The sequence below is a fragment of the Sorex fumeus genome, unplaced genomic scaffold (assembly GCF_029834395.1).
Source record: "Sorex fumeus unplaced genomic scaffold, SorFum_2.1 ptg000026l, whole genome shotgun sequence".
NCBI classification, from domain to species: Eukaryota; Metazoa; Chordata; class Mammalia; order Eulipotyphla; family Soricidae; genus Sorex; species Sorex fumeus.
The window spans coordinates 17816915-17842158 of NW_026606083.1; the positions used below are offsets into that span (position 1 = coordinate 17816915).

General features: G+C 41.1%; 1 protein-coding gene across 4 annotated transcripts in view; it reads left to right on the plus strand.

Moving 5' to 3' along the window:
- Positions 1-25244, plus strand: part of MLLT10 (MLLT10 histone lysine methyltransferase DOT1L cofactor) — a 116636-nt gene that overhangs the window by 44088 nt on the left and 47304 nt on the right. For 3 of the 4 annotated variants that reach the window (XM_056114532.1, XM_056114533.1, XM_056114535.1), the window contains 5 exons: positions 1108-1201; positions 3294-3389; positions 10934-11029; positions 19359-19611; positions 23719-24288. In XM_056114532.1, coding sequence (XP_055970507.1) covers positions 1108-1201; positions 3294-3389; positions 10934-11029; positions 19359-19611; positions 23719-24288 — 1109 coding nt within the window. The remainder of the gene's footprint in view (positions 1-1107; positions 1202-3293; positions 3390-10933; positions 11030-19358; positions 19612-23718; positions 24289-25244) is intronic. The other variant, XM_056114534.1, reaches the window with a different exon arrangement.

The window sequence follows — 25244 nt, forward strand, 5'->3', positions numbered from 1 at the left end:
TTACCAAATTGTTGGAGGGGGTGTGGGTGTGAATGAAAAAGACTTTTTTTTGCTTTTTGGGTCATACCCGGCGATGCACATGGGTTACTCCTGGCTCATGCACTCAGGAATTACACCTGGCAGTGCTCAGGGGACGATATGGGATGCTGGGAATTGAACCCGGGTTGGCTGTGTGCAAGGCAAACACCCTACCCGCTGTGCTACCGCTTCAGCCCCGAAAAATACTTTTTAAGAAATGATCATAACAGACACTGTAATATCATTTCAGCTCTTTTGAAACTTGTGAAGATTCTATTTTTTTAATTTACCTGTAGTGATCACTAAAGAAGTAAAAAGAAATGATTATTGAGAATGATCTTAAAGAAATTAAATGTATTTGATACAGTAGAATACATAAGTCTACATGTTAGAAGATGGAGGAGAAATAAATAGAACTAAAAATATCAATTCAAGATTGGGAGTGAAGTATACTTCATCAAATTAAGGCTTTTTATTTTCCCCCCCTTGTCATGGGTAAAAATTTTTTTTTTGGGGGGGTCACACCTGGTGATGCAAGGGGTTACTCCTGGCTCTGTATTCAGGAGTTACTCCTGGCTCTGCACTCAGGAGTTACTCCTGGCTCTGCACTCAGAGGACCATATAGGATGCTGGGAATTGAACCCGGGTCGGCCGCGTGCAAGACAGACGCCCTACCCGCTGTGCTATCTCTCCAGCCCCGGGTAAAAAATTTTTTGAGGAGCCACCCCCAGCGTTGCTCAGAACGTAATCCTGACTCTGCTCAGGAATCACTCCTGGCAGGGCTCTGGGACCAAAAAGGGTGGTCAGCCATGCACAAGGCAAGCGACTTTCACCATCATAGGAAATTTTCATACAGATACATATGTTTGGAAGTGAATTTTACTTGAGTTTACACACACACACACCACACACACACACACACACACACAAAGTTTACATATATCCTCTAGAGTTTACATATACCCTGTAGTTTGAAGTTTTATTCACATACCTGCCTTTTTTTATACACACATATGTGCACACACACACACATACTATGTATACCCTCCAGTTTGAATTTTTATTTATGTACCTGGCTTTTGTTTTCAGTGCTCAATTTGCTGGACTACTTTGTGAAGAAGAAGGTAATGGTGCAGATAATGTCCAGTACTGTGGCTACTGTAAATACCACTTTAGTAAGCTGGTAAGAATTTGTCTTGATTTAATGTTTCAACAGTAAGTTTTGAAAATTGAGTTGACACATATAAGAAAAGATAATAGCAATTTTTTTCCCCTGGATTTTTGTTGAAGATTGCTTAGCATGTTCTGTATTGAAAATGAAGAGATCTGGTAATGATGATGTAAATTTTAAAAGATGAAATTCTCATACATTTGACTTATTCTGATATTCTAATTTAGAACATTTACTAACAAAATATATTTCTATACATTTTGAAAAAGTAAATATGTAAAGAATGGTAATTTTGCATTTTCAGTTGGTTTGGTTTTTATATGTTTTATATTTCTCTATCACACTTCTTTTCTATTTCCTTTCTTGCTATTACTATATTTTTGGTTCATTTGGACATAGTAAAACTGGAATAAAAACTTTTTTTTTTTTTTGGGAATAAAAACTTTTAATTACTCTCAGTTACACTTTTTTTCCCCCCCCTTCACACTCAGCAGTGCTCAGGGTTTACTCCTGACTCTGGTCAGGCATTGCTCCTGGCAGTGCTCTGGGGACCATCTCGGAGAACAAACCTGGGCCAACCATGTGCAAGGCAAGCACCCTGCCTGCTGTACTATCTCTCTGTTCCCTGGTTACAAGTTTGAGGGATTAATTTTTGGGGGAGGGAGGCACACTCTTGCTTTGGGCCATGAGCTTAGACTTGGTGGTGCTCTAGGGGCTTCTAGCAGTATACCTGGGAGTGCTCCAGTGCCCAGCATCTCAGGTGATCCAAGGGGGGGAGGGGGCATCACTCACACGTGATAGGATTGCTCTCCATCACTTGAGCCACATCTCCCCAAGAAAAATAGATGCATTTTTGAAAATATTACAGTTTTGTAAGCGTTTGAGATATATATATAAGGATTTAATTCCTATTTTTCTGCCCATGTTCCTTTAATGGAACAATATTTAATGTCCTAAATATGTAGCTCTCAGTCTTTGTATACCTGTGTACTGAAAATCTAAGGCTTCTTAATTTAAAAAATTTTTTTAAATTTGTTTTAAAATTGGTTACGGTTCCCTTATGTGTCCCAGGACTATTTTCATTCATTTATCAAATTTTGAAAAATGGATAATAATGAGACCTTCAAAAAAAAATAAATAGTATTTAGTGCCTCTAATCTACTTCATACATTTAAAAGAGAGAGAGGGAAGAAAGAGTTGATATGAGAAGTTTAGGCAGTGAAATGGAAATCTTCTAGATGTTAAAAGCATATTGTAATCTTCATTTTCTAAATGATTATAAATTGATTTTGAAGTTTGTATATATGGAGAGAGTTTCCTTGTTGCTTGCTACTGTTGATCATTCTGTTTGCTAGTTAGAAAAAATGTTAGTAATTTAGTACAATCATATCACCTCTATATATGCATGGAAATTGAACATTTTTAATAATTATATTTATTGAAACTAATTCTGCTAGCACCAAGTTTTAAACACCTCACTGCTTACCACTATACCTTATCATATCATTGCATATTTTAAAACAAATACCTAATACTTTTAGTAATGCTTTGGAAAGTGCATGGGCCTGACATTTCCTTTCATTTTTTCTTAACTGTGGAGCTATATTTTGAAAACTCTATGCCGTAAAACTAAAAGTACCATTCACAGGCTTCTGCTTTTCCCAGTGGCATAAAGTAACTATGTATTTTCCTTTTCTTCTAGTCTTAGCATCCTTCTTCAATATGGCATTCTATTTTGGTTGAAATTTTATTTTTTTAAAAGAAAAACATTAGCCTTAAATTATAGTTGATTTCTTTAGTGAGGTTATTCTATGATAAAGTGACTGATAAGCCACTGGTTAGAGCAAAAATATAATCTAGTTTCACACATTTTAATAAATTGACAAAAATATGGCATTAATGTTAATTTTTTAGGATTAGAGTTTCATTTCTAACACAAGAGATGATATATGAGTGGTGTCTAAACAGGATTATATTTTAAAGTAGACTTTAAAAAAAACCTCATTTCAGCATAGTTCACACATGACTTGGTTTAAGTGTAGAAAACAGATTATTAAAATTTTTATATACATATGCATATATGTATATATATTTTCTTTTGTAGAAAAAGAGCAAACGGGGATCTAATAGGTCATATGATCAAAGTTTAAGTGATTCCTCCTCTCACTCTCAGGATAAACATCATGAGAAAGAGAAAAAAGTAAGTGGATTTGTTGTTGCTAAGTATGCGTAGTAGCACATCTACTTAATAGAATTTTTTTTCTTTTTTAGATAAAATTAAGTTCTTGATAGCTTAAAGGGCACAATGAAATAGAGAAAAATTTTGAATAGCAGAAGAGTTTTTAGTCAAAGAGTAGGTATAAAATAATGCCATATTTGTGAATATGATCATACCCATTTCAGGTTGCAAATTTTGTGATTGGAAAGCATAAGAGGGATTTCTTGAATTTGTTACTCTGGTCATCTTGTGAAATCTCCAGGTGACTTTAGCAATAATAATTTGTTGCTGTGTGTTATGTAATTATTTCACATTTAAATAAAATCTCACCAGTCATTTCCCTTTATTACAGATTAGTTATGACGTTCTATACATTCTTGTGTGGTATAGAACCCTCTGTGCGGCTACCCCAGAGATACTAGTGTTTTATTATTAATCTGTATGTATATATATTTTAATGTCTAAACATAACACTCTGGAGAATATCTTCTCTTCAAACACTAAATGCTTGCCTAATGCTAATCTGTCTTCTTCTGACTTGCTTGATTTCCGCTTGTTTTTAATAATATTAAAGGATACAAATAATTTTTAATAAGCTGCTAAAGTATCTGTAGCATCAACAGCCATAGAATCATTTATAGGGCATATTGCCAAATTAAGTAACGGGGATGCTTTTATGAAAATTTTTTAAAAATAAAACAAAGTTAGACTACAAATGATAAGTTTAATTAGAAAAAATGTTACTCTTAACTACTTGGTTTAAACTCACCTGGAAAATTTTTCTATAAATGTGTTAGAAATTAGATCTTTTAAAATGGTTTAATCTTTTAAAATGGTTTAATTTGATTAAAGTGACTAGGATTTAGAAAGGTGGTTGAAATGAATATTATTTAAAAAAAAAGAGCCTCTAGTGAATTTATGCCTTATTTTATGGTGAACACTTTGAAAGCTAAATGTCTTAGTTTTAGTAGTTTTATTTGAGTTAATTTAAAAAATTTGTACTTTATATATAACTGTAAAGTGATTGTGTGGTTTGTATGTATTTTTGTATAGTATAAATAGTAAGTATCGCACATAATGTATCTTTCTTTTTAAATTGAGGTAGTTTTTGGATACTGACAATCATAGGGTTCTAACTTGCTATCTATTGTTTGAATTGCTAAAGGAAAAAATGGTGGATTTGGTTTGTCAGTTTAAGACATTCTGTGAAATTGTAGCTTTTTACTTAATAAATGAGCATTTTAGGGTCGGACTCAAAATTTTTGTTTGTTTGCATGTTTGTTTGTTTTTGGGCCACACCCAGCAGCGCTCAGGGGATACTCCTGACTCAGGAGTCACTCCTGGTCGGTTTGGGGGACAGTAAGTCATGCTGGGGATTGAACCTGGGCTGGCTGTATGCAAAGCAACGTGCTGTACTACGTGCTTTGCTATCTCTTCACCCCCTTACTAAGCCTTTAAAAGGATTTATTACCTGATTTCTTAATGGAAATATGCTGTACTAAGTCAGCTTAATGGAAGGCCCGCTCTTTTCCCACTATACTGTTTCTCTGGTACCAGAAAGTGATTTTTAAAAAGTACTTTTAGGGTATGTGTGCGAAAAAATAATATAGTGGGTAAGGTGCTTACCTTGCATACAGCTGAGCCTGGTTCAGTCCCCGACATACCGCATGGTCCCCTGAGCACCATTGGCAGTGATTCCTGAGTGCAGAGCCAGGAGTAACCCCTGAGCATTGCCAGTGAGACCCAAAAACTTTTTTTTTTTTTTTGCTTTTTGGGTCACACCCAGCAATGCTCAGGGGTTATTCCTCGCTCTGCACTCAGGAATTACTCCTGGTGGTGCTTGGGGGACTATATGGAATGCCAGGGATCAAACGCAGTTCAGCCGCGTGCAAGGCAAATGCCCTACCCACTGTGCTATCACTCTGGTCCCCCAAAAACATTTTTAATCTCTTCTACTTCCGCTAAGACCAAAGTCACACTCTCTTGGTTACAGTTCTCACTGGGGGTTACATATTTGGTTGTAGTATGGTAAAGATGGCACTTTTAAAAAAATTTTGGGGTATACCTGGTGATGCTCAGAGGTTCCTCCTAGCTCTGCTCTTAGGAATTTCTCCTGGAGGTGGTTGGGGAAACATATGGGGTGCTGGGAATTGAACCTTGGTTGGCCTCATGGAAGACAAATGCCCTACTTGCTGTACTATTGCTTTGGCCCCAGTTGTACATGTTTTGGTCTCTGGGAGCATATAGACCTCCTAAAGTGATACATAAGTGGGATGGTGCTGGGGATGGAGCTTGCGGCCTCATGGGTACCGCTGAATTATCCCTGGAGCCCACTGAAATATATATATACACACTTTTTAATATTGAGTACACACTTGGCTTGGCTCAGGGTTAGGGATTAAATTCATGATTTCACACATGATAGGCATGATCTCTGTCTACCACTTAATCTAAAATCCAATCCCCAAGCAAATGACTTCTTTTTTTTTTTTTTATACTTGAAAATAAACTGAGGGGGCTAGAGAGATAGTTCAATAGGTTACAAATATCCTTTCTGTGGGGAGGCTCAGGTTCTGCCTCCTGGGAGTGACCTTTGAGCAGAGGTGGGGTAGCCCCTGATTATCCCCAGGAGTGGCTCCCATACGAAAAATCATTCAGGTAGTAGCAAGGACAAACCAATATTGGGGTTGGAGCGTAAGTGCAGCCAGTCAAGCATTGACCTTGAATGTGGCCAGCCCAGATTTGACCACAGATGGTTTCCCTGGGTGCTTCCAGGTGTGATCTCTTGAATTGCTTCATTTTTAAGTCATACCAAGTAGAGGCCAAGTGCCTCGAAGGCATTTTTGGGTTTCTTGGTGTGCGCGCATAGTGTGTATGCTCTTGGCTTTTTCTTGTTGGATATAGTCATTTTTGTGATGCGGCATTTTTGACTCCGTCACCTGGGAAGTTCTTTTAAGAGATTTGCGTTGCTGTGAATTTAATGTTTTGAACATCTGCTACATCTGCTTAGTTTTTTTGTTTTTTTTTCTCTGAGGTCATGCTAAGAGAATTGTAGTTTACCTTTTTTTTTTTTTTTGGGTCACACACAGCAATGCACGGGGTTACTCCTGGCTCAGGAATTACTCCTGGAGGTTTTTGGGGAACCATCTGGGATGCTGGGAATGGTCGGCCGCGTGCAAAGCAAACAGCCTACCCACTGTGCTATCACTCCAGTCGCTATATTTTATCTTTTTTTGAAGCAAGAGTCAATGGCAAGCATGCCATATAAAAGTTAAATTAGGACTGGAGCAATAGCACAGCTATTGGGGTATTGACGTTTGCCTTGCATGCGTCCAACCTGGGTTCGATTCCCAGCATGCCATATGGTCCCCCAAGCACTGCCAGGAGTAATTCCTGAGTGCAGAGCCAGGAGTAACCCCTGAGCGTTGCTGGGTGTGATCCAAAAAAAAAAGCAAAAAAAAAAAAGTTAATGGAAAAAAAATTTTCTTTTTTTGTAGAACCCCAGGTTCAGCTATTTTTAAAACTTGATGAAATGCCTTAAATTAGAGCAGGTGTTTTTATTTGTTTTTGTCTTTTGGGTAACACCCAGCAATGCTCAGGGCTCACTTCTGGCTCTACCCTCAGGAATCATCCTAGCAGTGCGTGGGGAACCATAGGGGATGTTGGGAATTGAGCCTGGATTGACCGTGTGCCAGGCAAGCGGTGCTACCTGTTGTACTGTCTTTCCTGTCCCTTGAATAGGCTTTGATTTCAGCTGTGGAGGGTACCTCATTCCTTGTTATCTTGCTATTCTTTCTGTTTCTCAATACCTAACTCCCACAGAGTCAGCCTCTTCCCTCCCCGTCATCCCTTTCCTCATTTTCTCCTTTTCCTGGTCTGTGCTGTGCTTTAGATAGAAAAGGAATAATTCAAGTAGTCAGGAAAACAAAAAGATAATAATTCTCTCAAGATTTTGGGGTCTATCAGATTTGCTTTTGTTTTGGATCCACCCCTGGCATTGTGCTCTGGGATCACTCCCAGGACATATGGGATGGAGCGATTGAGCCCAGGTTGGCCATGTGCTCCATTTCCTGTACTCTTAAAGTTTTAAGGAGTCAGAAACAGGATTAATATTTTAATGCTATAATTGATCCCAGGGAAGTTTTGCTCTGTTTCTGAAATTTTCTATTTTTATTGCTTGTCAGTTTTTTTTATTTACTGTATCATTATCTGCTTCTGCCGCCAGCCAATTTCGGTTGCTGTTGGTGTTGTTAGTTTTTCCCCAGGTTTTTGTCTGTTATTCCACGGGGAAAATTTGATGTCATTTCAGATCACTTTTTGAAGTGCTGGGAATTATAGGCACTCTTATCTCACTAGAAATTTACATGGTTTCAACATAGAATTATTACGTTACCCCAAAGCAATTTATTTAGTTTCTCATGGCTAAATATTAACTTCTGATATTGGACTTTTTGATGAGCTTTTGGCATAATGAAAATCTTTGTGAGTATACTAGCAACCTTTGTAAATAATTTACTCTAGAATTTTTTCTGGGAGGTAACCAGCTTGCTCATACTTTCACTGGTTGCACGTATATTCTTGCAGTCACTTTGTGATTCATTCTGTGTCTCTATCCATAACTCCCAGTCAGCCGTGCGGCCCCCTCCCCCCCCCCGTCATCCCTTCCCCCATTTTCTCCTTTTCCTTTCCTAAAGTCTGTATTGCACTCTAGGTAGAAAAAAAAATAAGTACTCAGGAAAATGAAAAGGACAAAAAATTTTGAGATTAGGATTCAGGAGAGAGAATAGAGTAATGGCTTCCTGTTGGGGTGAATAGAGACGTGCTTCCTGATGTTCATAGTGGCCTCAGGTCATAGTGAGTCTAAATATCGAAACTTTGTGTTGTTACTTTTTGTTGCTTTTGTTGTTGCTAGTAATAAAGTACAAACATTGTAGTTAGTCTTACTTAGATTAGATATTAAAGGAAAGATCACAGAACTTGGCTATCAAAAATTTAATTTGTTATTTATTTATTTATTTATGGATGGCAGAGCCTGGCAAGCTCCCTGTGGTGTATTCTATATTCCAAGAACAGTAGCAAGAAGTCTCGCAATGGAGATGTTACTGGTGCCCGCTCTAGCAAATCCATGAACAGCGGGAGGACAGTGCTACAGTGCTATTTTTTTTGGAGGTGGGAGGCACACCAGGCACTGTTCAGGGCTTATGCCTGGCTCTGCCCAGGGATCACACCTAGGAGGCTTAGGGGATCCTTTGAGGTGCTGGTGATCAAACCTGGGTCAGTTGCAGGCGTGTCTGCACTGTCCTGTCTCTCTGGCCCTTAACCTAATTTGTTTCCACCCCACCAAAAAAAGGGGGGAAGGTCTTTTTTTTTTTCCCCCTTGGGTTTCCTTTGTGGTGCTCAGGGACTCTAGTGATACTCACCACAAGGGTCACCTTCTGGAGTCCAGACCCTCCAGGGCTGTACCCATGGCTGGGCCATGCCCAGGAGGCCAGGTGGTGCTGGGTGGCATTGGTCTGGACCTTGGGTGCTGTGTGTCCTAACTAACCCTATGCTATCTTTCTGGTCCCCCAGTCCTAATGCCCCTCCTTTTTTTTTTTTTTTTTTTTAATAATTTTTCCTTTTGATTTGGGGCCACACACTGCAGTACTCAGAGGTTCCTCCTCACTTTACACTCAGGAGTCACATCTGGCAGACTCGGGGGGAGAGGGGGCCCTTATGAGGTGCCCGGGATCAAACCTTGGTGGTTGCCAGTGTGCAAGGCAAATGGTCTACCTGGGGTACTATCCCTCTAGCCCCCATGAACCCTAATTCTTTTCTGATTCAAATGATTAAGAAAAAACTGGTTAAAATTTTGACATTTAGTAAACTTGGGGTTCTAATGTGTAATTCCTTTCCTATAATTGAACTCCTTTGTTAATTAATTTAACATCTCAGAGCAAAGCTATGGTATCAGAACTTTAAATTATTTTTGTCAGAGGTAATTAATTTACTTCTCAGTAAACCCAGGACAGAATTGCTTCTGAATTTCTGTTCACCTCTAGCATGGTCTTTATAGAATTTATTGCCTTCTAGTTGATAATCTGGTACGGTTCTGCTGGGATACAACTTTAAAATGCTCTTTGGAAATGTACTCAAATTTGGTATTTTTGTGTATTTTTTGCTTTTTGGGGTCACGCCTGATAATGCTCAGAGGTCATTCCTGAATTTGCACACAGAAGTTAATCCTGGTGGTGCTCAGGAAACATTATGGGATGCCAGGGATCGAACGCAGGTTGGCTGTGTGCCAGAAAATATGCCCTACCCACTGTACTATTGCTCTGCCCCCTTGTGTACATTTTTAAGTATTTGTTGTTTTGTGGGCCTGAGGGATAGTATAGCAGGTGGCCTGAAACACTGCCGAAGTTATACCTGGATGGATCCCCAACATCCCGTATGGCCCCTTGAACATTGCCAGGAGCAATTCCTGAGTGAAGAAGTCAGGTATTGCCATAAAAAGTATTTGGTGCCTCCCTTCCTCCCTTGTTTCCCTCCTTTCCTCTCCCTCCCTCCCTCCCTCCCTCCCTCCCTCTCAGTGCTCCTGGCTCTGCATTCAGAAACCACACTCCTGGTGGTGCCTGGGGGACCGTAAGGGATGCTGGGGATTGAACCCAGGTCAGCCACATGAAAGGCAAGCGCCCTATCTGCTGTACTATCTCTCTGGCCCAGACTTGATGTTTTTAAGAAGAAAATAGCTTGCTACCTATGAATGTAATAGACATTTATGGTATAGGATAAAGGGACTGAAGTCATTAAAACGACTTAGGGCTGGACAGAGAGTACAGTGTCTGGGGCGCTCGTCCTGCACTTACCAACCGGTCTTTGTTCATGGCACCACGTTGTTCCTAAACCCCAACAGGAGTGAACCTCGAATGCAGTCAAGAGTAAGCTGTAAGCCTTGAGCACAGCTGGGTGTGGCACCCCTTCCCCAATGACTAACGTGCGTTAGAGAGATAGTAGAGAGGTTGAGGGGAAAGGTGCTTGCTTCCCACACAGCCAATCCTGGTTCAGTCCTAGCTACTGCATATAGTCCCAACAGAGCTAGGAAAGAGTTCCCTGAGCATTGCCAGATGTGGGCCTAACTTTGCCCTTTCAAGAAAAACCCAACACAACAACTCATGCTAGTATTACTATGTAGTAAATGGATTCTTTGACTTTTTCTTCAGCACCCGGTGGTGCTCAGGGCGCCATGCAGTGCTGGGGATGGAACCCTGCTTTGCCATGTAAGGAGTGAGTTTAGGAGCTGCCTCTTTCTGCCGATACTGCAGTGTACATGCTGTTGTGTCAGTACTAGATGGAGACTAACACACTGTTAGTGTAGTTTATATATGAAGCAATAGGATTACAGGGAACAGGTTGAAGAGTTTTTAAAGTAAGTGTTCATAAATATTTAAAATTACTAAAGATTATAAAAGAATTTCCTCTTTACTGTGTATACATCTGGCTTATGATTTAACTTTCAATTGGGTTTTACTTGTATTCATGTTTAGAAATACAAAGAGAAGGACAAACACAAACAAAAACACAAGAAGCAACCCGAACCAGCACCGGCATTGGTTCCTTCCTTGACTGTTACTACAGAAAAAGTAAGTTTGTATTGCCACATTTTGTCTCATATAGTGTTTATGGTCTGATTTCTAGCTTTCAGAAGTGTTTTCATTTTCAGCATCCGGTTCTTTAACTTTCCTCAGTTCTCTACCCGATATCAAACAGCTTAGGATTTCTATTTTTTTTTTAATCCCACCTTTTGTTTGTTCTGGATTTGTTCTAAAGAATGTTAAGGACAAGTGTGGGGGAGGCACTGTGATTAAAATACTTGTCCGGGGTTGGTTTTTGGTTTTCGTATGACTTTTTTACTGTTGTGGGAAGCAGTTGGGTCTCTCACTCCAGGCAAGATTCAGCCCTGCTGTGGGGCTCACAGTTCAGTGCTCAGACCTTGTGATGTGGAGCTCCTTAGTCCCAGAGGTTCACCACGGCCACTCCCCTGACAGTGTTTTGTCTATGAAGTTCCGGGAACTCAACTTAGGGCCTCGCACTTGTCAGGTTCCTGCCCCACTTTTATTTTAACTGTTGGCAAGACCTCTTAACTTTTAATTCTGATTCTTCCACTTACTAAATGAGCTCATTTAAGTATCTCATTTAATCACTGAAATTAAACGAGGTACTTGTGAGGCAAATAGAACAATATATGATTCATAGGAACTATGATCGTGTAAAATGTTAATTTTTGGGGGGCAGGGTTTTGGCCACATCCATTAGTGTTGTGGGGGAGCCCAGCCTGATTTTAAGGGGTCATCCCTATAGGAGCTCTGGACACTCTGCAGTGCCAGCAATAGAACCTGGGCCTCCTTCATGCAAGTCCTATACTCCATCCTTTCTTTGCTCGCTCCCTGGCCCCTAAATGTTAAATAGTATTAAGGTTAATGTCCAGCAATGTAACTTCATGTTAGTGCACATACTGAATAGATGGGGTTCTGGGTTCAGTCCCAGCATGCACTGCTTTCTTCCTGCTAAAAGATTGTTACCAGGTGGTTAATGTGAAAATGGGAGGAGGTTTGGAAGTGGCTGAAGTAGAGTGGGGGTGGGGAATGGAGTGGTGTGGATCCAGGTGAATACAATAGGAGCTGAAGCCAGCCTGGAGTATCACTGGCCAGGGGAAGGACTTTGTTTTTTTGTTTGAGTGAAAACCATTGGAATGTTCTGAACTAAGAGATGTAAAACAGTTTGATTTAGGCTTTGAAAGGACTTCTGACTGCTTTGTTACAGAGTAGATAAGTTCAAGAATAAAAGCAGAGAGGCTGTGAGGAGGTTGTTGAAATAATCCAGAGATTACGTTTTAATAGTGGAGGAGGTGAAAGCAGAAATACTGAATACCTTAAAAGCAGAGCCCATAACTTTGTTGCAGAGGGAGGTACAGGAGAGCCCATCCAAGGGTAGGGACCTAGCTAGCTGTGAGAGTTGGGAGTTGGCTACCAACCCAGATGGGATAGACTGTGGGTGTGGCAGGGGAAGATTAGGGGTTAATTATCTTGTCCTCTTTTAGACCAGGAAGGTTGACTGGCCTCAGAATCTTGATAGGCCTCAGTTGCCAGTCTTGCCCAGGACAGGGGAGTGAGCCTGTGTTCTTATCTGGAAGTATTGTAGGCCTGTTTACTCAGAGTGCCGGCTTATGATCATAGTGCTGCGGTGCTCATTTATTACTCCCTGGCAGCTGGCAGCTCTTCACGGCTCTTGGGTTCTGGTACACATCTCCTGCCATGGAAGAGCCTACAGTGAGTGCTGAAATCCTTTCCATCCTCCGGATTCCTCTGGCTTCTGCTACTTGCGTTCTTCTGCTTCTGGGCAGAGAAGTTTCTCTTCATCTCAGGGCATCTGCCATTCGATGGGACCTCTATGGAAAATCTAGAATGATTTCCTTGTTTGAGAGTCTTAATAACAACAACAAAGTCCCTTTGACATGTAACAACCAATATTTCAGGATTTCAAGCCTGGGTTATGATTAAAGTAGCTCAACTCTGGAAGGGTTGAAGTAGTAGCTATCCAAGTAGCAATGTTGGCAGTTGGATGCATATTTAGGAAAGAGGTGCAGACTTTAAAAGGGGTGTGAGTTTGGGAGTGGTATTCTTAGCAAGAGACAGCAGAGTGAGAGCAGCTACAAGAGTCCTGCGCTTTTGCTGAAAAATTTCAGCAACTTTGCAGAAATGATTTTACAATTTAGTCACATAGTATTTGCTTTAAAAACAGTAATGTGGGGTATAAGCAAGGCGGTTTTACTTCCAAAGCAGCCTGTATGACTTTCATTTCTTCTTTGGGCTAGAACCCTAGTGCAGCTCCGAGTGGCTGTGGTAATAGCGCACACCTCGCCTAGTTACTGGTCTTGGGGCAGAGACACTTATGGCATGACATAAGATGTTGAAGAAGTGTTCTTCTGTGCCTCATTTGCTTGGAGTTTTTATTAGGATGCTAGGATTTGTCAAATAGTACAAATAACACGATTTTTTTTTTTTTTTTAGGTTACTCTTGTTTCAAGTCTTTCAGTATAATGAATCACCTTGGTCAATTCTTAGTGCTAAGCCAAACTTGCATTCTGGGCTAATCTCTCTTGATATTGATAGTTGCCATTTTGTATATTGTTGAATTCAGCCTATTGTTTTTCCTTTCCCGTGGGAGTCAGGAAGCACTCCAGGTCTCCTGGTGCTAACCAGGGGACCATGTGGAGCAGTGATTAAACCAGGGTCTTTGCACATGCTCAGCGTTCCTGCTTGCCCCTGAGCTATTGCCGTGCTCCTCAGTTTCTAAGTTTCTTACATTGATGGTGCTGAGGAGAATAACTGAGAGGGTTGGGATATGCTTTGTTATATCCACTACCTGAAGTCTAGTTTTCATCCTTTAGTTCAGTTTTATTAAGTTGTAAAAAAGATTGCATTTGCATTTATGATCTGTAAGTCATAAATTTTAGAATACCTTTGGTTTTGATGTTAAAAGTAATGTTAGTCTTCCTTACAGACATTGCTGACTTTCCCTGACGAATTTGTTTAAATTTTATATTTTTAATTATTAATATTTGCAGATGCCCTACCCGCTGGAGCGATAGCACAGCGGGTAGGGCATTCGCCTTACAAGCGGCCAACATGGCCGACCCGAGTTCGATTCCTCTGCCGCTCTCGGAGAGCCCGGCAAGCTACTGAGAGTATTCGATATGCCAGACACAGTAACAACAAAGTCTCCAATGGAGACGTTACTGGGCCCGCTCGAGCAAATCGACGATCAATGGGAGGGCCTTTACTTTACTTACTTTACTATTAATATTTGCTAGACTTCAATTTTTAAGCCTGTGGCATAGTTTTTCTTTATGGGGAGCTTAAATGATGATTTGTGTTAAAAAGAATAGATGGCAGAACTGTTCAAGGTATTTGTTTCTTCATTATTTATCATTTGTCTTTTAAGTTGCCCTGTTAGAGGTTTGTGAATTTAAATTTCACTTTGTTTTTAGTTTTGGTGGGGAGTTGGTCCTTGTAGATGGTGCTTGGGGATCACACCCAGTGATTCCTTCATAGCCAGCTGGGCTGGCGGTTCCTTGTTAGGGTCCAGAATGTGATTCTTCTGGGTTCTTGATGCCATGGGATTGGATTCCTGGCTCAACCTGCTCCCCCGAGCATCACACAGTTTGGCAGAGGACTCGCTTTATCTTTATTCTGGATGATGACCACACTGATCGGTTGGTGTCTTGCTTTAAAGTATATTTCTCTGCTGACATAGGTACATAGGTAGTATCTTTTCTTACTTTTTTTTATTTTAAATTTTATTTTCATAAGGTTGTTCACAGTAATTGTTTACATTCAAAAACAATCCCACCACCATTGCACTTCCCACCACTACTACTTTGAATCTTCCCACCACTATACCAGCCTGCCCTTTAGGCAGATGCTAAATAATTTATTTCATATTGCTTACCATGAATAGTATGAGGTGTCATGCGGCCTAGAAAGTGGCCACACGCACTCTTGGAATTCTAAATTTTTTTAATATTTGGGGTCCAGAGACATCTCTGCAGTGCGCTGCTCTCTTATGAGATTCATTTGTGAGTCTCTGAATTGTGTCCATGAATGCGCTTAAACGGCCTGCTTTTGATTTCTTTGGGGATTTATTTATGGGTATCTGAAGCAAGGTCAGTAAATGAGCTTGTATAGCCAAGCCAGGGGTGGTTTTGTGGGTATGGCGCCCACATACTTAACTGGTTTTTTTTTTTCCTTTTTTGCTTTTGCTTTTTGGGTCACACCCAGCATTGTACAGTTGTTACTCCTGGCTCATGCACTCAGGAATTACTCCTGGCGGTGCTTGGGGGACCATATAGGATGCTGGGAATTGAACCCAGATTGGCTGCGTGCAAGGCAATGCCCTACCTGATGTGCAATAGCTCCAGCCCCTACTTAACTTTTGGCTGTTTAATTTCTTGGGAAACTTGGTCCCAAGTTGTTGGGGTCTGGCCAGAGGCACACCAGCAATTTTGGGGTATCAGTCTTGTCTTTCTTTTTGGATTTGGGCCATACTTGGCAGTGCTTCAGGATCTGCTCTAGGGATCACTCTTGGCAGGGTTTAGGGGATTATGCCGGGTGCTGGGAATTGAACCCAGATCCGCTGTGTGTAAGGCAAGAGTTCTACCTGCTGTAGAACTTTTCTTATGCTTATTTCTTACCTGCGTATCTTTAAAAATAATTTTTTTTTTGGTAAGGTGTTAAGGATTTTAGGCCTGTTGTTGATTTTTAAATAGTTCTTTATATATTTTGGATAACAAACCTGCTTTTGGGGGGGGGGTTGGGCACTCATTGTTTCTCAGTATCTTACCTGGATCACTCCTTTCAGGCTTGGGGACCATAGGGGATGCCAAGGATCAAACCTGGGTCAGTGGCACGTGAGGCATGCTGTACCCACTGTACTTCGTTACAGTTCCCTTATCTGCTCTCTTACATGGGATCGAATCCAGTACCCCACATGTGCAAAATATTTACTTCTTATATTGATCCATATCCCCCCAAAAGTAGCATATTTTTGGTTTGTTTTTCGGCCACACCTCGAGGTGCTCAGGGCTTACTCCTGGGCCTGAACTCAGAAGTCACTGCTATAGGGTTGGAGGGACTTTCTGGGGTGCTGGGGATAGAACCCAGGTAGGCAGCAGGCAGAGCAAGTGCTCCCTCCCCTCTGCTCTGTCTCTCCAGTCCCCTGTCAGTAGCCTCTTCATTATGGCACTTTGGTAATTATTTCTTCCTGTTAGTCAGGCGTGTGTGAGACAGTGCTTTTCATAGGGCAGGGAAATTAAAATAAAAATAATGAAGTTCATCTTACTAATACAGATTGATCGTCTGTATAAAAAGTGTTATAAAATCCAGAGTTATTCTGTTTTCTTCTAGTAGTTTTATAGTACCATGTTGTGTGTGTATATATATCTGTGATGTTTTTACTCCCTTCTTCCCTCGCTCTCTCTACCTCTTTCCCTCCCTCCCTGGTCTTTATTTGGGGCCACACCTGGCTGTGCTCAGGGGTTACTCTGGGTTCTGCACTCCAGCCCCTAAAAATATACCTTCTCTAGGGATTGAACAGAAAGCACTTTTCTTCCATCCATTTGCCAGAGGTGACTACTAACTCCCCATGGATTATTCTCACACCCTTTGGTCATGGGCTGTTAGCCTCTTTGGGAAACACCACTATAAACTATTCTTATATTTTTTCCTTTTTAAAAGACTATCAGCTGTCTAATCACAATCACACAGTCACTACCATCCTGTTAGTTGTCGATTGCCTCTAGCAGGCCCCAGTAACGTCTCTTCGTCCTAGCCCTGAGATTTTTTTTTTAAAAAAGTGCCATATTCAAGGCTCTTTCAGAGTTAGGAGAATGAGACCCTTCATTGTTACTGGTATTTGGCATATTGGGTACGCCATGGGGAGTTTGCCAGACTCTGCTGTGTGGGCAGGTTACATTTGGTAGCCTGCCAGTTTGTCTAAAGTAGGAATGAGATGATAAGATGTCGTGAGGCCGCAAATGTGGCTGCGCGCTTCCAGGAGCTGGGTTTTATAGTCTCTGAATCTTGGCCGTTGATGGGATTACATGGCGCCAGGGGGCCAGTTGGTGGGTGTGACCCCGCCTACTGGAATTTGGAGGATCTGGGTGGAGGATGCTCAACCCCAATCTGAGTAGGCTTGGAGATCTCGGCCCCGGAACCCACACGTGGCTTTGTCCCTCTGCCGGTACCTTCATGTGTGCAGAGAGTGGTCTCAGAATGGTGGTGGCTGGTTCTGGAGGTCTTTGGCTGCTGGAGCCCTGGTCGGGGCGGGGAGGAAAACTCAACCCGCCTCCCCTCCAAGGGGCCCTGGCGAGGGCAGCCAGGCGCGGGGGCAGGAGACTCTGCGTTGTTCTCTTCCGGGAGCTGGGTTTTATAGTCTCTGAATCTTGGCCGTTGATGGGATTACACGGTGCCAGGGGGCCAGTTGGTGGGTGTGATAAAAGAAATAATATGAAAAATTGGTTGTATTTGTGAGGATAATTAATTATACCTCTTGGTTCTCTTATTAGAGAGATCAACATTTCCTTTGCTGTTTCCTTATTGCCCAGAGACATCCTTTAGCACTTCTTGTAGTGCTCAGGGTCTGTGTTTGGGAGCACTCCCTGAGCTATTTGGGTTGAGGTGCTTGCTGGTGATGATGGAACCTTGTTTGAATATGTGCGAGGCAAATGCCGACCTGCTTTATGATCTCCACTGTCACAATTTTTAAAAATCTTAACTGAAATACGGTTGTTTCTCAGCTTAATTCTTGGAAGAAGTCATCTTAAATGCTTCAATTGATTTGGAAAAGCAAGCCATGACTGACAACTAAGAGTAGTAGATACACGGGACAGATAGATTGCTCCATGAACTTTGTTTATAAATGGATAGACATGGAGAGTATCATGCTAAGTGAAATGAGTCAGAAAGGAACAGAAATAGAAGGACTGCACTCATTTGTGGAGTATAAAACAATATAACATGAGGCTGACACCTAAGGATAGTAGATACACAGGACAGGTAGATTGCTGCATACCTGGAAGCCTGCCTCATGAGCAGAGGGGAGAAGGCAGCTAGAATAGAGAAGGGATCACTAAGAAAAAGATGGCTGGAGGAATCAGTTGGGATGGGAGATATGTGCAGAAAGTAGATAAAGGACCAAACATGATAACCTCTCAGTGTCTGTATTGCAAACCATAATGCCCAAAAGTAGAGAGGGATTATGGAGAATATTTTCTGCCATGGAGGCAGGGGGAGGGTGGGAAAGGGGGGTATACCAGGGATATTGGTGGTGGGGAATGTGCACTGGTGGAGGGATGGGTGTTTGATCATTGTGTGATTGTAACCCCAAACATGAAAGCTTGTAACTATCTCACGGTGATTCAATAAAATAAAAAAAACGTTAAGAAAAGAAAAGCAGCCATCAGCTACTAGAACTATAGTATAGTGTATTGGGCATTCTCCTTGCATGTGGGTTTGATCCCTGGCATCCCATACAATTCCCTAAGCACTGAAGGATGATCCCTGAGCACAGAGCCAGGAGTAACCCCTGAGCATTGCCGGGTGTGGCTCCCAGACCGCAACCAAACTAATAAAAGAAAAGCAATGCAGCCTTCACATGAAAGTTACAAGAATCCTTTTTTTTTTTTAATCTCCTGGATATAGACCTCAACAGAGTTTGTAATCTCTTCTCTTTAATTGTTGCTTTCTAGTGCTGATCATTAAAGAATTTTTAATTTCATGTCTGGGGAAGATATATATACTTCTTGAAAATGTTGTTGCTTAAGAGAGATATATTCTCAATAGCGTGTTGCTGAACAGGTATTATGAACTTGTACCAATTGCTGCTGTTTGATATTCAATCCTACTATAAATGCTAATACTTATTTTTTGGGTTTTTGCTTTGGATCATGCTAAAGTGTGGAGGGTCTTACTCCTGGCTTTGTCTGTATTCAGGGATCACTCCTGGTGGTGCTGACCCACTAGCCCCTGGAAGATAATGCATCTTTGAAGTACATTTTAACTGACTTACAAAAAATAATTTTTTTTTGGTTTTGCTTTTTGGGTCACACCTGGTGATGCACAGGGTTACTCCTGGCTCTGCACTCAGGAGTTACTCTAGGCAGTACTCAGGGGACCATATGGGATGCTAGGAACCGAACCCGGGTCGGCCGCATGCAAGGCAAACGCCCTACCCATTGTTCTGTCTCTCAAGCCCCACAAAAAATAATTTTTACATGACTTTTTCCGTTGAACTGACAGTTTATTTGCAAGTCCAGTGATTATTGTGGAACTTTTTTATAGAACTTCTTTCCCTGGTTGCTAAATGTAATGTATTCTTTTTCCTCTTTGCTTGTTTTCTCAATCAAATGTTAAGACTTACACAAGCACTAGCAACAACTCGATATCTGGAACTCTGAAACGCTTGGAAGATACTGCAGCACGGTTTACAAATGCAAATTTCCAGGAAGTTTCTGCCCACACAACTAGTGGAAAAGAAGTTTCAGAGGCTAGAGGGTCAGACAGCAAAGGGAAGAAATCCTCAGCTCACAACTCAGGTCAAAGGGGAAGGAAGCCTGGCGCAAGGAACCCAGCAGCCACTGCGTCAGCTGCCAGTCCCTTCCAGCAAGGTAGGCATTGTGGCGTCTCTGGTGGCTGATGTTAATGATCACGGGAGGTTATTTCATGAATAGTTATTATAGTAAAATTACTTAAAAAATTAGTGTTTTCTGTAAAATGTTTCTGGTGCCTTTTTTACTTATAAGTACAGGGTTTTTAGATTTCAGTAATTGTTGATTATTAATGCATTTATTATAAATATTGAACTCAAAGTAGGTTTTGCTCAGCCTGTATAATTTTCAGTAAGACCTCATGGTGACTCAATTAAAAGAAAAAATAAGAGACCTTCAATAAGGTCATTTTGAATTTCACTTAACCAACAATTTAGATTGCCTACCATGGGTCTTTCAGTGGTAGAGTTGTGTATGCCTCATCTCCTCTGTCTGAAGTCCTGGGCTCCCATAGCACCATCATCCTGACGCTCCCCCCAAAATTACATGTTTATGTTGAAAATATAATTTATTCTTTAGCTGAAATTCAGGGCTGGAGCGATAGCACATCGGGTAGGGAGTTTGCCTTGCACGCGGCTGACCAGGGTTCGATTCCTCCGCCCCTCTCGGAGAGCCCGGCAAGCTACCAAGAGTATCTCGCTCGCATGGCAAAGCCTGGCATGCTACCCGTGATATATTTGATATGCCAAAAACAGTAACAACAAGTCTCACAATTTGTTGTGAGACATTACAGGTGCCCACTCGAGCAAATCGATGAACAACGGGAGGACAGTACTACAGCTGAAATTCAAAATCAATGAATATGCTGTATTTTGTGTGGTAACCCTAGTCGGAGAGCCCGGCAAGCTACCGAGAGTATTCGATATGCCAAACACAGTAACAACAAAGTCTCCAATGGAGACGTTACTGGGCCCGCTCGAGCAAATCGACGATCAACGGGAGGGCCTTTACCTTTTTACCTCGAGCAACCCTAGTTGATGAATAGAATAATTCCACTAAGTGTAGAATACATTGTTTCTACCTGTGCATAATTTTTAATATGAACACAAATGTTTTGAGATATATAAAGGTTAAAATTGTTAGAAATATATTAATATGCTATGATAAATCCTCTGTCTTTGCTCCTTAGGAATAAATGAGAAAAATCATCTTTATTATGTTTATCTAGCTTTTGTTAATAACAAAAATGAACCCCAGATCTATGAGGATGTAATTTAAATATACAGAATGATTATTTAATATTATGTTAAAATGGGGGCTGGAGCTAGAGTACGGCATCTGTCTGACCTGGGTTTGATCCCTGGGATCTCATATGATTCCTTGAGCCCTGCCAGGACTGATCGCTGAGTGCAGAGCAAGCAGTGAGCTCTGAGTACCACTGGGTATGAGAACAAAACCCTCCAAATAATAAAAAGTATATTTAATAGATTTTAGACTATAGTTATTTCGCTCTTAATTTCAAGTCCCATTTATAGTTTGCTTTCCATAAAAAGAAAATTAGTAAGGTAGGAAAGTGTCAGATTTGCTTTTTTATTTTGATAAATTTTGCTGTTTTTTTGCCATTTTGGAAATAATATATGTATTTTTAGTTGTACCTCCAATCATTGAGCATATGAGAGTATTTAATCACTCCTTTTACAAGACTATTTCCTAGGGGCCAGAGCGATAGTCCAGTGGTCAGGTGCTTGCACTGCATGCAGCTCACTCACATGGGTCCTGAATTTAATTCCCGACACTCCAACTGCTCTCCTGAGCCCACCAGGACTAATGCCTGAGCACAGAGCCAGGGATAATCCCTGAGCATTGCCAGGTGTGCCCTCCCCCCAGTTTATTTTGAAGTTGTATTTTTTTATTAAAATTGCATTTTGGAAATTTTCACCTGTCTATGAAGTACTAATCCATTTAGAAAAATATTTCTCCTTTTGTTAAGTGAGAAAGTTAAGGAATCTTCTCCTGTTTCAAGGTATAATAGAGAATGTGTTATACTTTTTTTTTTTTTGCTTTTTTGGTCACACCTGGCGATGCTCAGGGGTTATTCCTGGCTCATGCACTCAGGATTGCTCCTGGCGGTGCTCAGGGGACCATATGGGGTACTGGGAATCGAACCTGTGTTGGCCATGTTGGCTGCGTGCAAGGCAAACGCCCTACCCGCTGTGCTATTGCTCCAGCCCCGAGAATGTGTTATACTTTTATGTGTAGTAACTTATTTTATAAAAAACATTTTTTAGTTTTTTTTTCTTTTTTTTGAATTGTTGAGAACCAAAACTTTTTTGGGGGGGTTGGAGTGGGGCATGCCTATCAGTGCTCAGTCCTGGCACTGCAGTTAGGGACCACTCCTGGGAGTTCTCGGAGTGGAATGTTGGGAACTGAATCCTGGTGGGTTGCATGCAAGGCAAATGCCCTACTCTTTGTACCATTGCGCTGGCCTCGCCTTTATTTTCATATTTGAAATTGACATTTCAGTGTAGGGTAGTGGGGGTTGGAGAGGTAGAACAGAGGCAGGGTACTTTCTTTGCATGTGACTGGGTTTAAATCTAAGTACGGCACATGGTATGTGTATGCTGAGCTGTCTCGAGAGTCGTTGCTGAGCACAGAGCCCAGAAATGAGCCCTGAGTACTCTTGGGTGTTCCATGAAGAACAGAGCGATCAGTGCGTACATTGAATATATAAAGGCTATGGCAATTAATATAGTTGGTTTTATTATTTTTTCTTTAGGTTATATATGAGTTTAGAAAATGTAAAATAAATACTAAATGTTCTGAAGTATTCACCACACTGTAGTGAGCTTTCAACACCAACTGTAAAAACAAAAATGTGTAGTAAAAAGGACAGATGGTGACAATCAGAAAGAAAATAATAACTGCTTTTTAGCTGCTAATTAAGTGGCAAATTGCAGTTGTACTTAAATGATTGATGTCATGTAAATGGCTTCTTGGGTTGTACGTTCTCCATAGACATAGCCTGAAAACACTGACATAGGTAATAGCTCGGTAAGTATAGTAAAATATATTCTTTTGAGTCAAAATTCAAAACTTTTAATGTTCTTTTTTAGGAAGCCATCTCAGAAGTGATTAAGATTAAATAATAGAATCTTGGTATCTTAGTTCAAAAGAAATTTAGTGTATGAAGTATATCTGAACATTTAACGTGTATTTCAAACGTTTGACAACTAAGGAGTGTGCTTCACAATAAAATCTGGCACTTAGCCTGAAATTTCCTTTCTACTCCAGTAATACTTGATTTTGAGTTTTCATTTCTAAACACATTAGTTAGAATATGATGCGGTTTAGTTTTATGAACTGTAGTACATGTGTGGTCACAGCTTCTTTCTTCATTTGGCACGCATGAAGAGGGCTTCATGAAATGGGATGATGAGCTAAAACTGTTTTCATTCCAGATGTATTAGTTTTCTACTAGGTAAATAAGAACCTCAGTGTTGTAGCTCATAATGAAATTTTGGATGCTGTAATACGGAGAGAAATAAGCCACTGTAAAATTGACTAGCGAGAATTGCATCTTTTATACATTCAGTATTACTATTAGTGACTTTTAAAAATACAACTTGTGGAAATGGATTGAGAATGTAAGGTGTAGATTGGTTGCGTGTGATAGTTATTATTTATGTGGGGAAAACACATTTTCTTCAAGTTTCTCAGAATTTATAACCTAACAGACGTTCTTCTTTATGTATGTTGGGAACATTTATAAATTTGTACAATATTGGAAAAAGACACTAGCCAGAGTCTGTGTAGTCTACCCAAATTCCTTATGAGACCTCAGTATTTTTCAGTCCTGTTTGGAGTGTATGCACACAGCATGGGGGGGGGCGGGGTGTGAGTTGAGGAATTGTGTCATGATATTAAGGTTAAGTAAAGCACAATGTTTTTTTGATTTTATAAGTAATAGCTTGAGTTTAAGAGTTAGTATTCAGTTAAATAACCATAAAATTATAGAATAGCATGGTCAAAATGTAATTTTGTAGGCAAATTTGATTTCTGTAATAACTTTTTAAAATCCAACTTGTTATATAGTGATTTCCTGAGTCTTAGCTAGCTTCCCCCTCTTTTGATAATTGTATCATTTCTTATTGGTCACAGGGACTTCTGCACCCAATTTTTTTCTTCCCTGTTTTTTAATTTTTCAATTTCTTTGATTTCCCCTCACAGGCAGCTTTTCCGGAACCCCCGGCAGCGTGAAGTCATCTTCCGGAAGCTCAGTGCAATCTCCCCAGGATTTCTTGAGCTTCACAGACTCTGATCTGCGCAGTGACAGTTATACCCACTCCCAACAGTCATCGACAACCAAAGATGTACATAAAGGAGAGTCTGGAAGTCAGGAGGCGGGGGTAAACAGCTTCAGCTCCTTGATTGGTCTCCCTTCGACCTCGGCTGTTATTTCACAGCCTAAGAGCTTTGAGAATTCACCTGGAGAGCTGGGTAACTCCAGCCTTCCTGCAGCAGGATATAAGCGGGGCCCACCCTCTGGTATAGAAGAAGAAACTGTAAAGGAAAAGAAAAGGAAAGGAAATAAACAAAGTAAGCATGGGCCTGGAAGGCCAAAAGGAAATAAGAGTCAAGAGAACGTTTCTCATCTCTCAGTTTCTTCGGCTTCTCCGACTTCGTCTGTGGCCTCAGCTGCAGGGAGCGTGACGAGCTCTAGCCTGCAGAAGTCTCCCACGCTGCTCAGGAACGGGAGCTTACAGAGTCTCAGCGTTGGCTCTTCTCCAGTGGGCTCAGGTAGGGAAATGCTGGTTGTCTCCTCCTGTTCGTATTCCCACCATCGCTCTTCCTTTACCCCCCAAAGTAAATTTATTTCAGACTCCGGTAACACTTTTGAGTTCCTAAGTGACATCTAAGCATCTTAATTTCTAAATTGGATGTGGTCCTTAAAACCAGTTTGGTGTTTAAGGAAATATGGCACTAATCTGATGTTACTTGAATAGTTTGTTCTTGTGAGATACATAAAGATTTCTGTTTTTCTTCTTTGAGGGGGGCACAGCCTGCATGCTCTGGTCTTCCCGCTGCCTCCGCACTCAGGGATCACTTCTGGTATACCTGTACTTGGAAGACCTTGTGGCATGCTGCCACGTACGAGGCCATTGCCTTCCTGCTGTACTGCTGCTCTGGCTCCAGAGCGGGTGGGGACTCAGTGAGTCACCCCACAAAAGCATGAGGCTTTGAGCTCCATTCTAAGCACTGCACAGTAAAACACAGTAGTTTCTGTCTGTGTTTCCCTTTCCTGCCCCCATCCCTATCCTCGCTTCTATGTCCTTCCACTCCCAAAAAACCAAAACAGACCCCCACTCACACCCCAAAAAACCTGTGAATTTCTCTATCTAGAACATTTTTCAAGGACTGAAAATGATTTAACTACATGTTCTTTTGCAGTCATTTTACCTTAGCTGCTGTACTGTCTTTCCCAACCCCTACGTAAATCTACATTTTAATCGAAGCACATTAATGTAACTGAGTTCCACAGTTAGGGTTGTTCAAGGTTGGGTTTGAGTCATCCAATGTTCTGATCCCCCTTCCTTCACCAGTGTCCTTTTCGTACCACCAGTGAGCCCAGGTCCCCTCCCACTACTCTCCCCACTTGCTGTCATTTCTCCCCTATGGCAGGCATTTTTTTCTTCTCACTCTCTTTGCCCTGGGTATTGTTTGCAATATGGGTATTGATTACATTATTTTTGTTA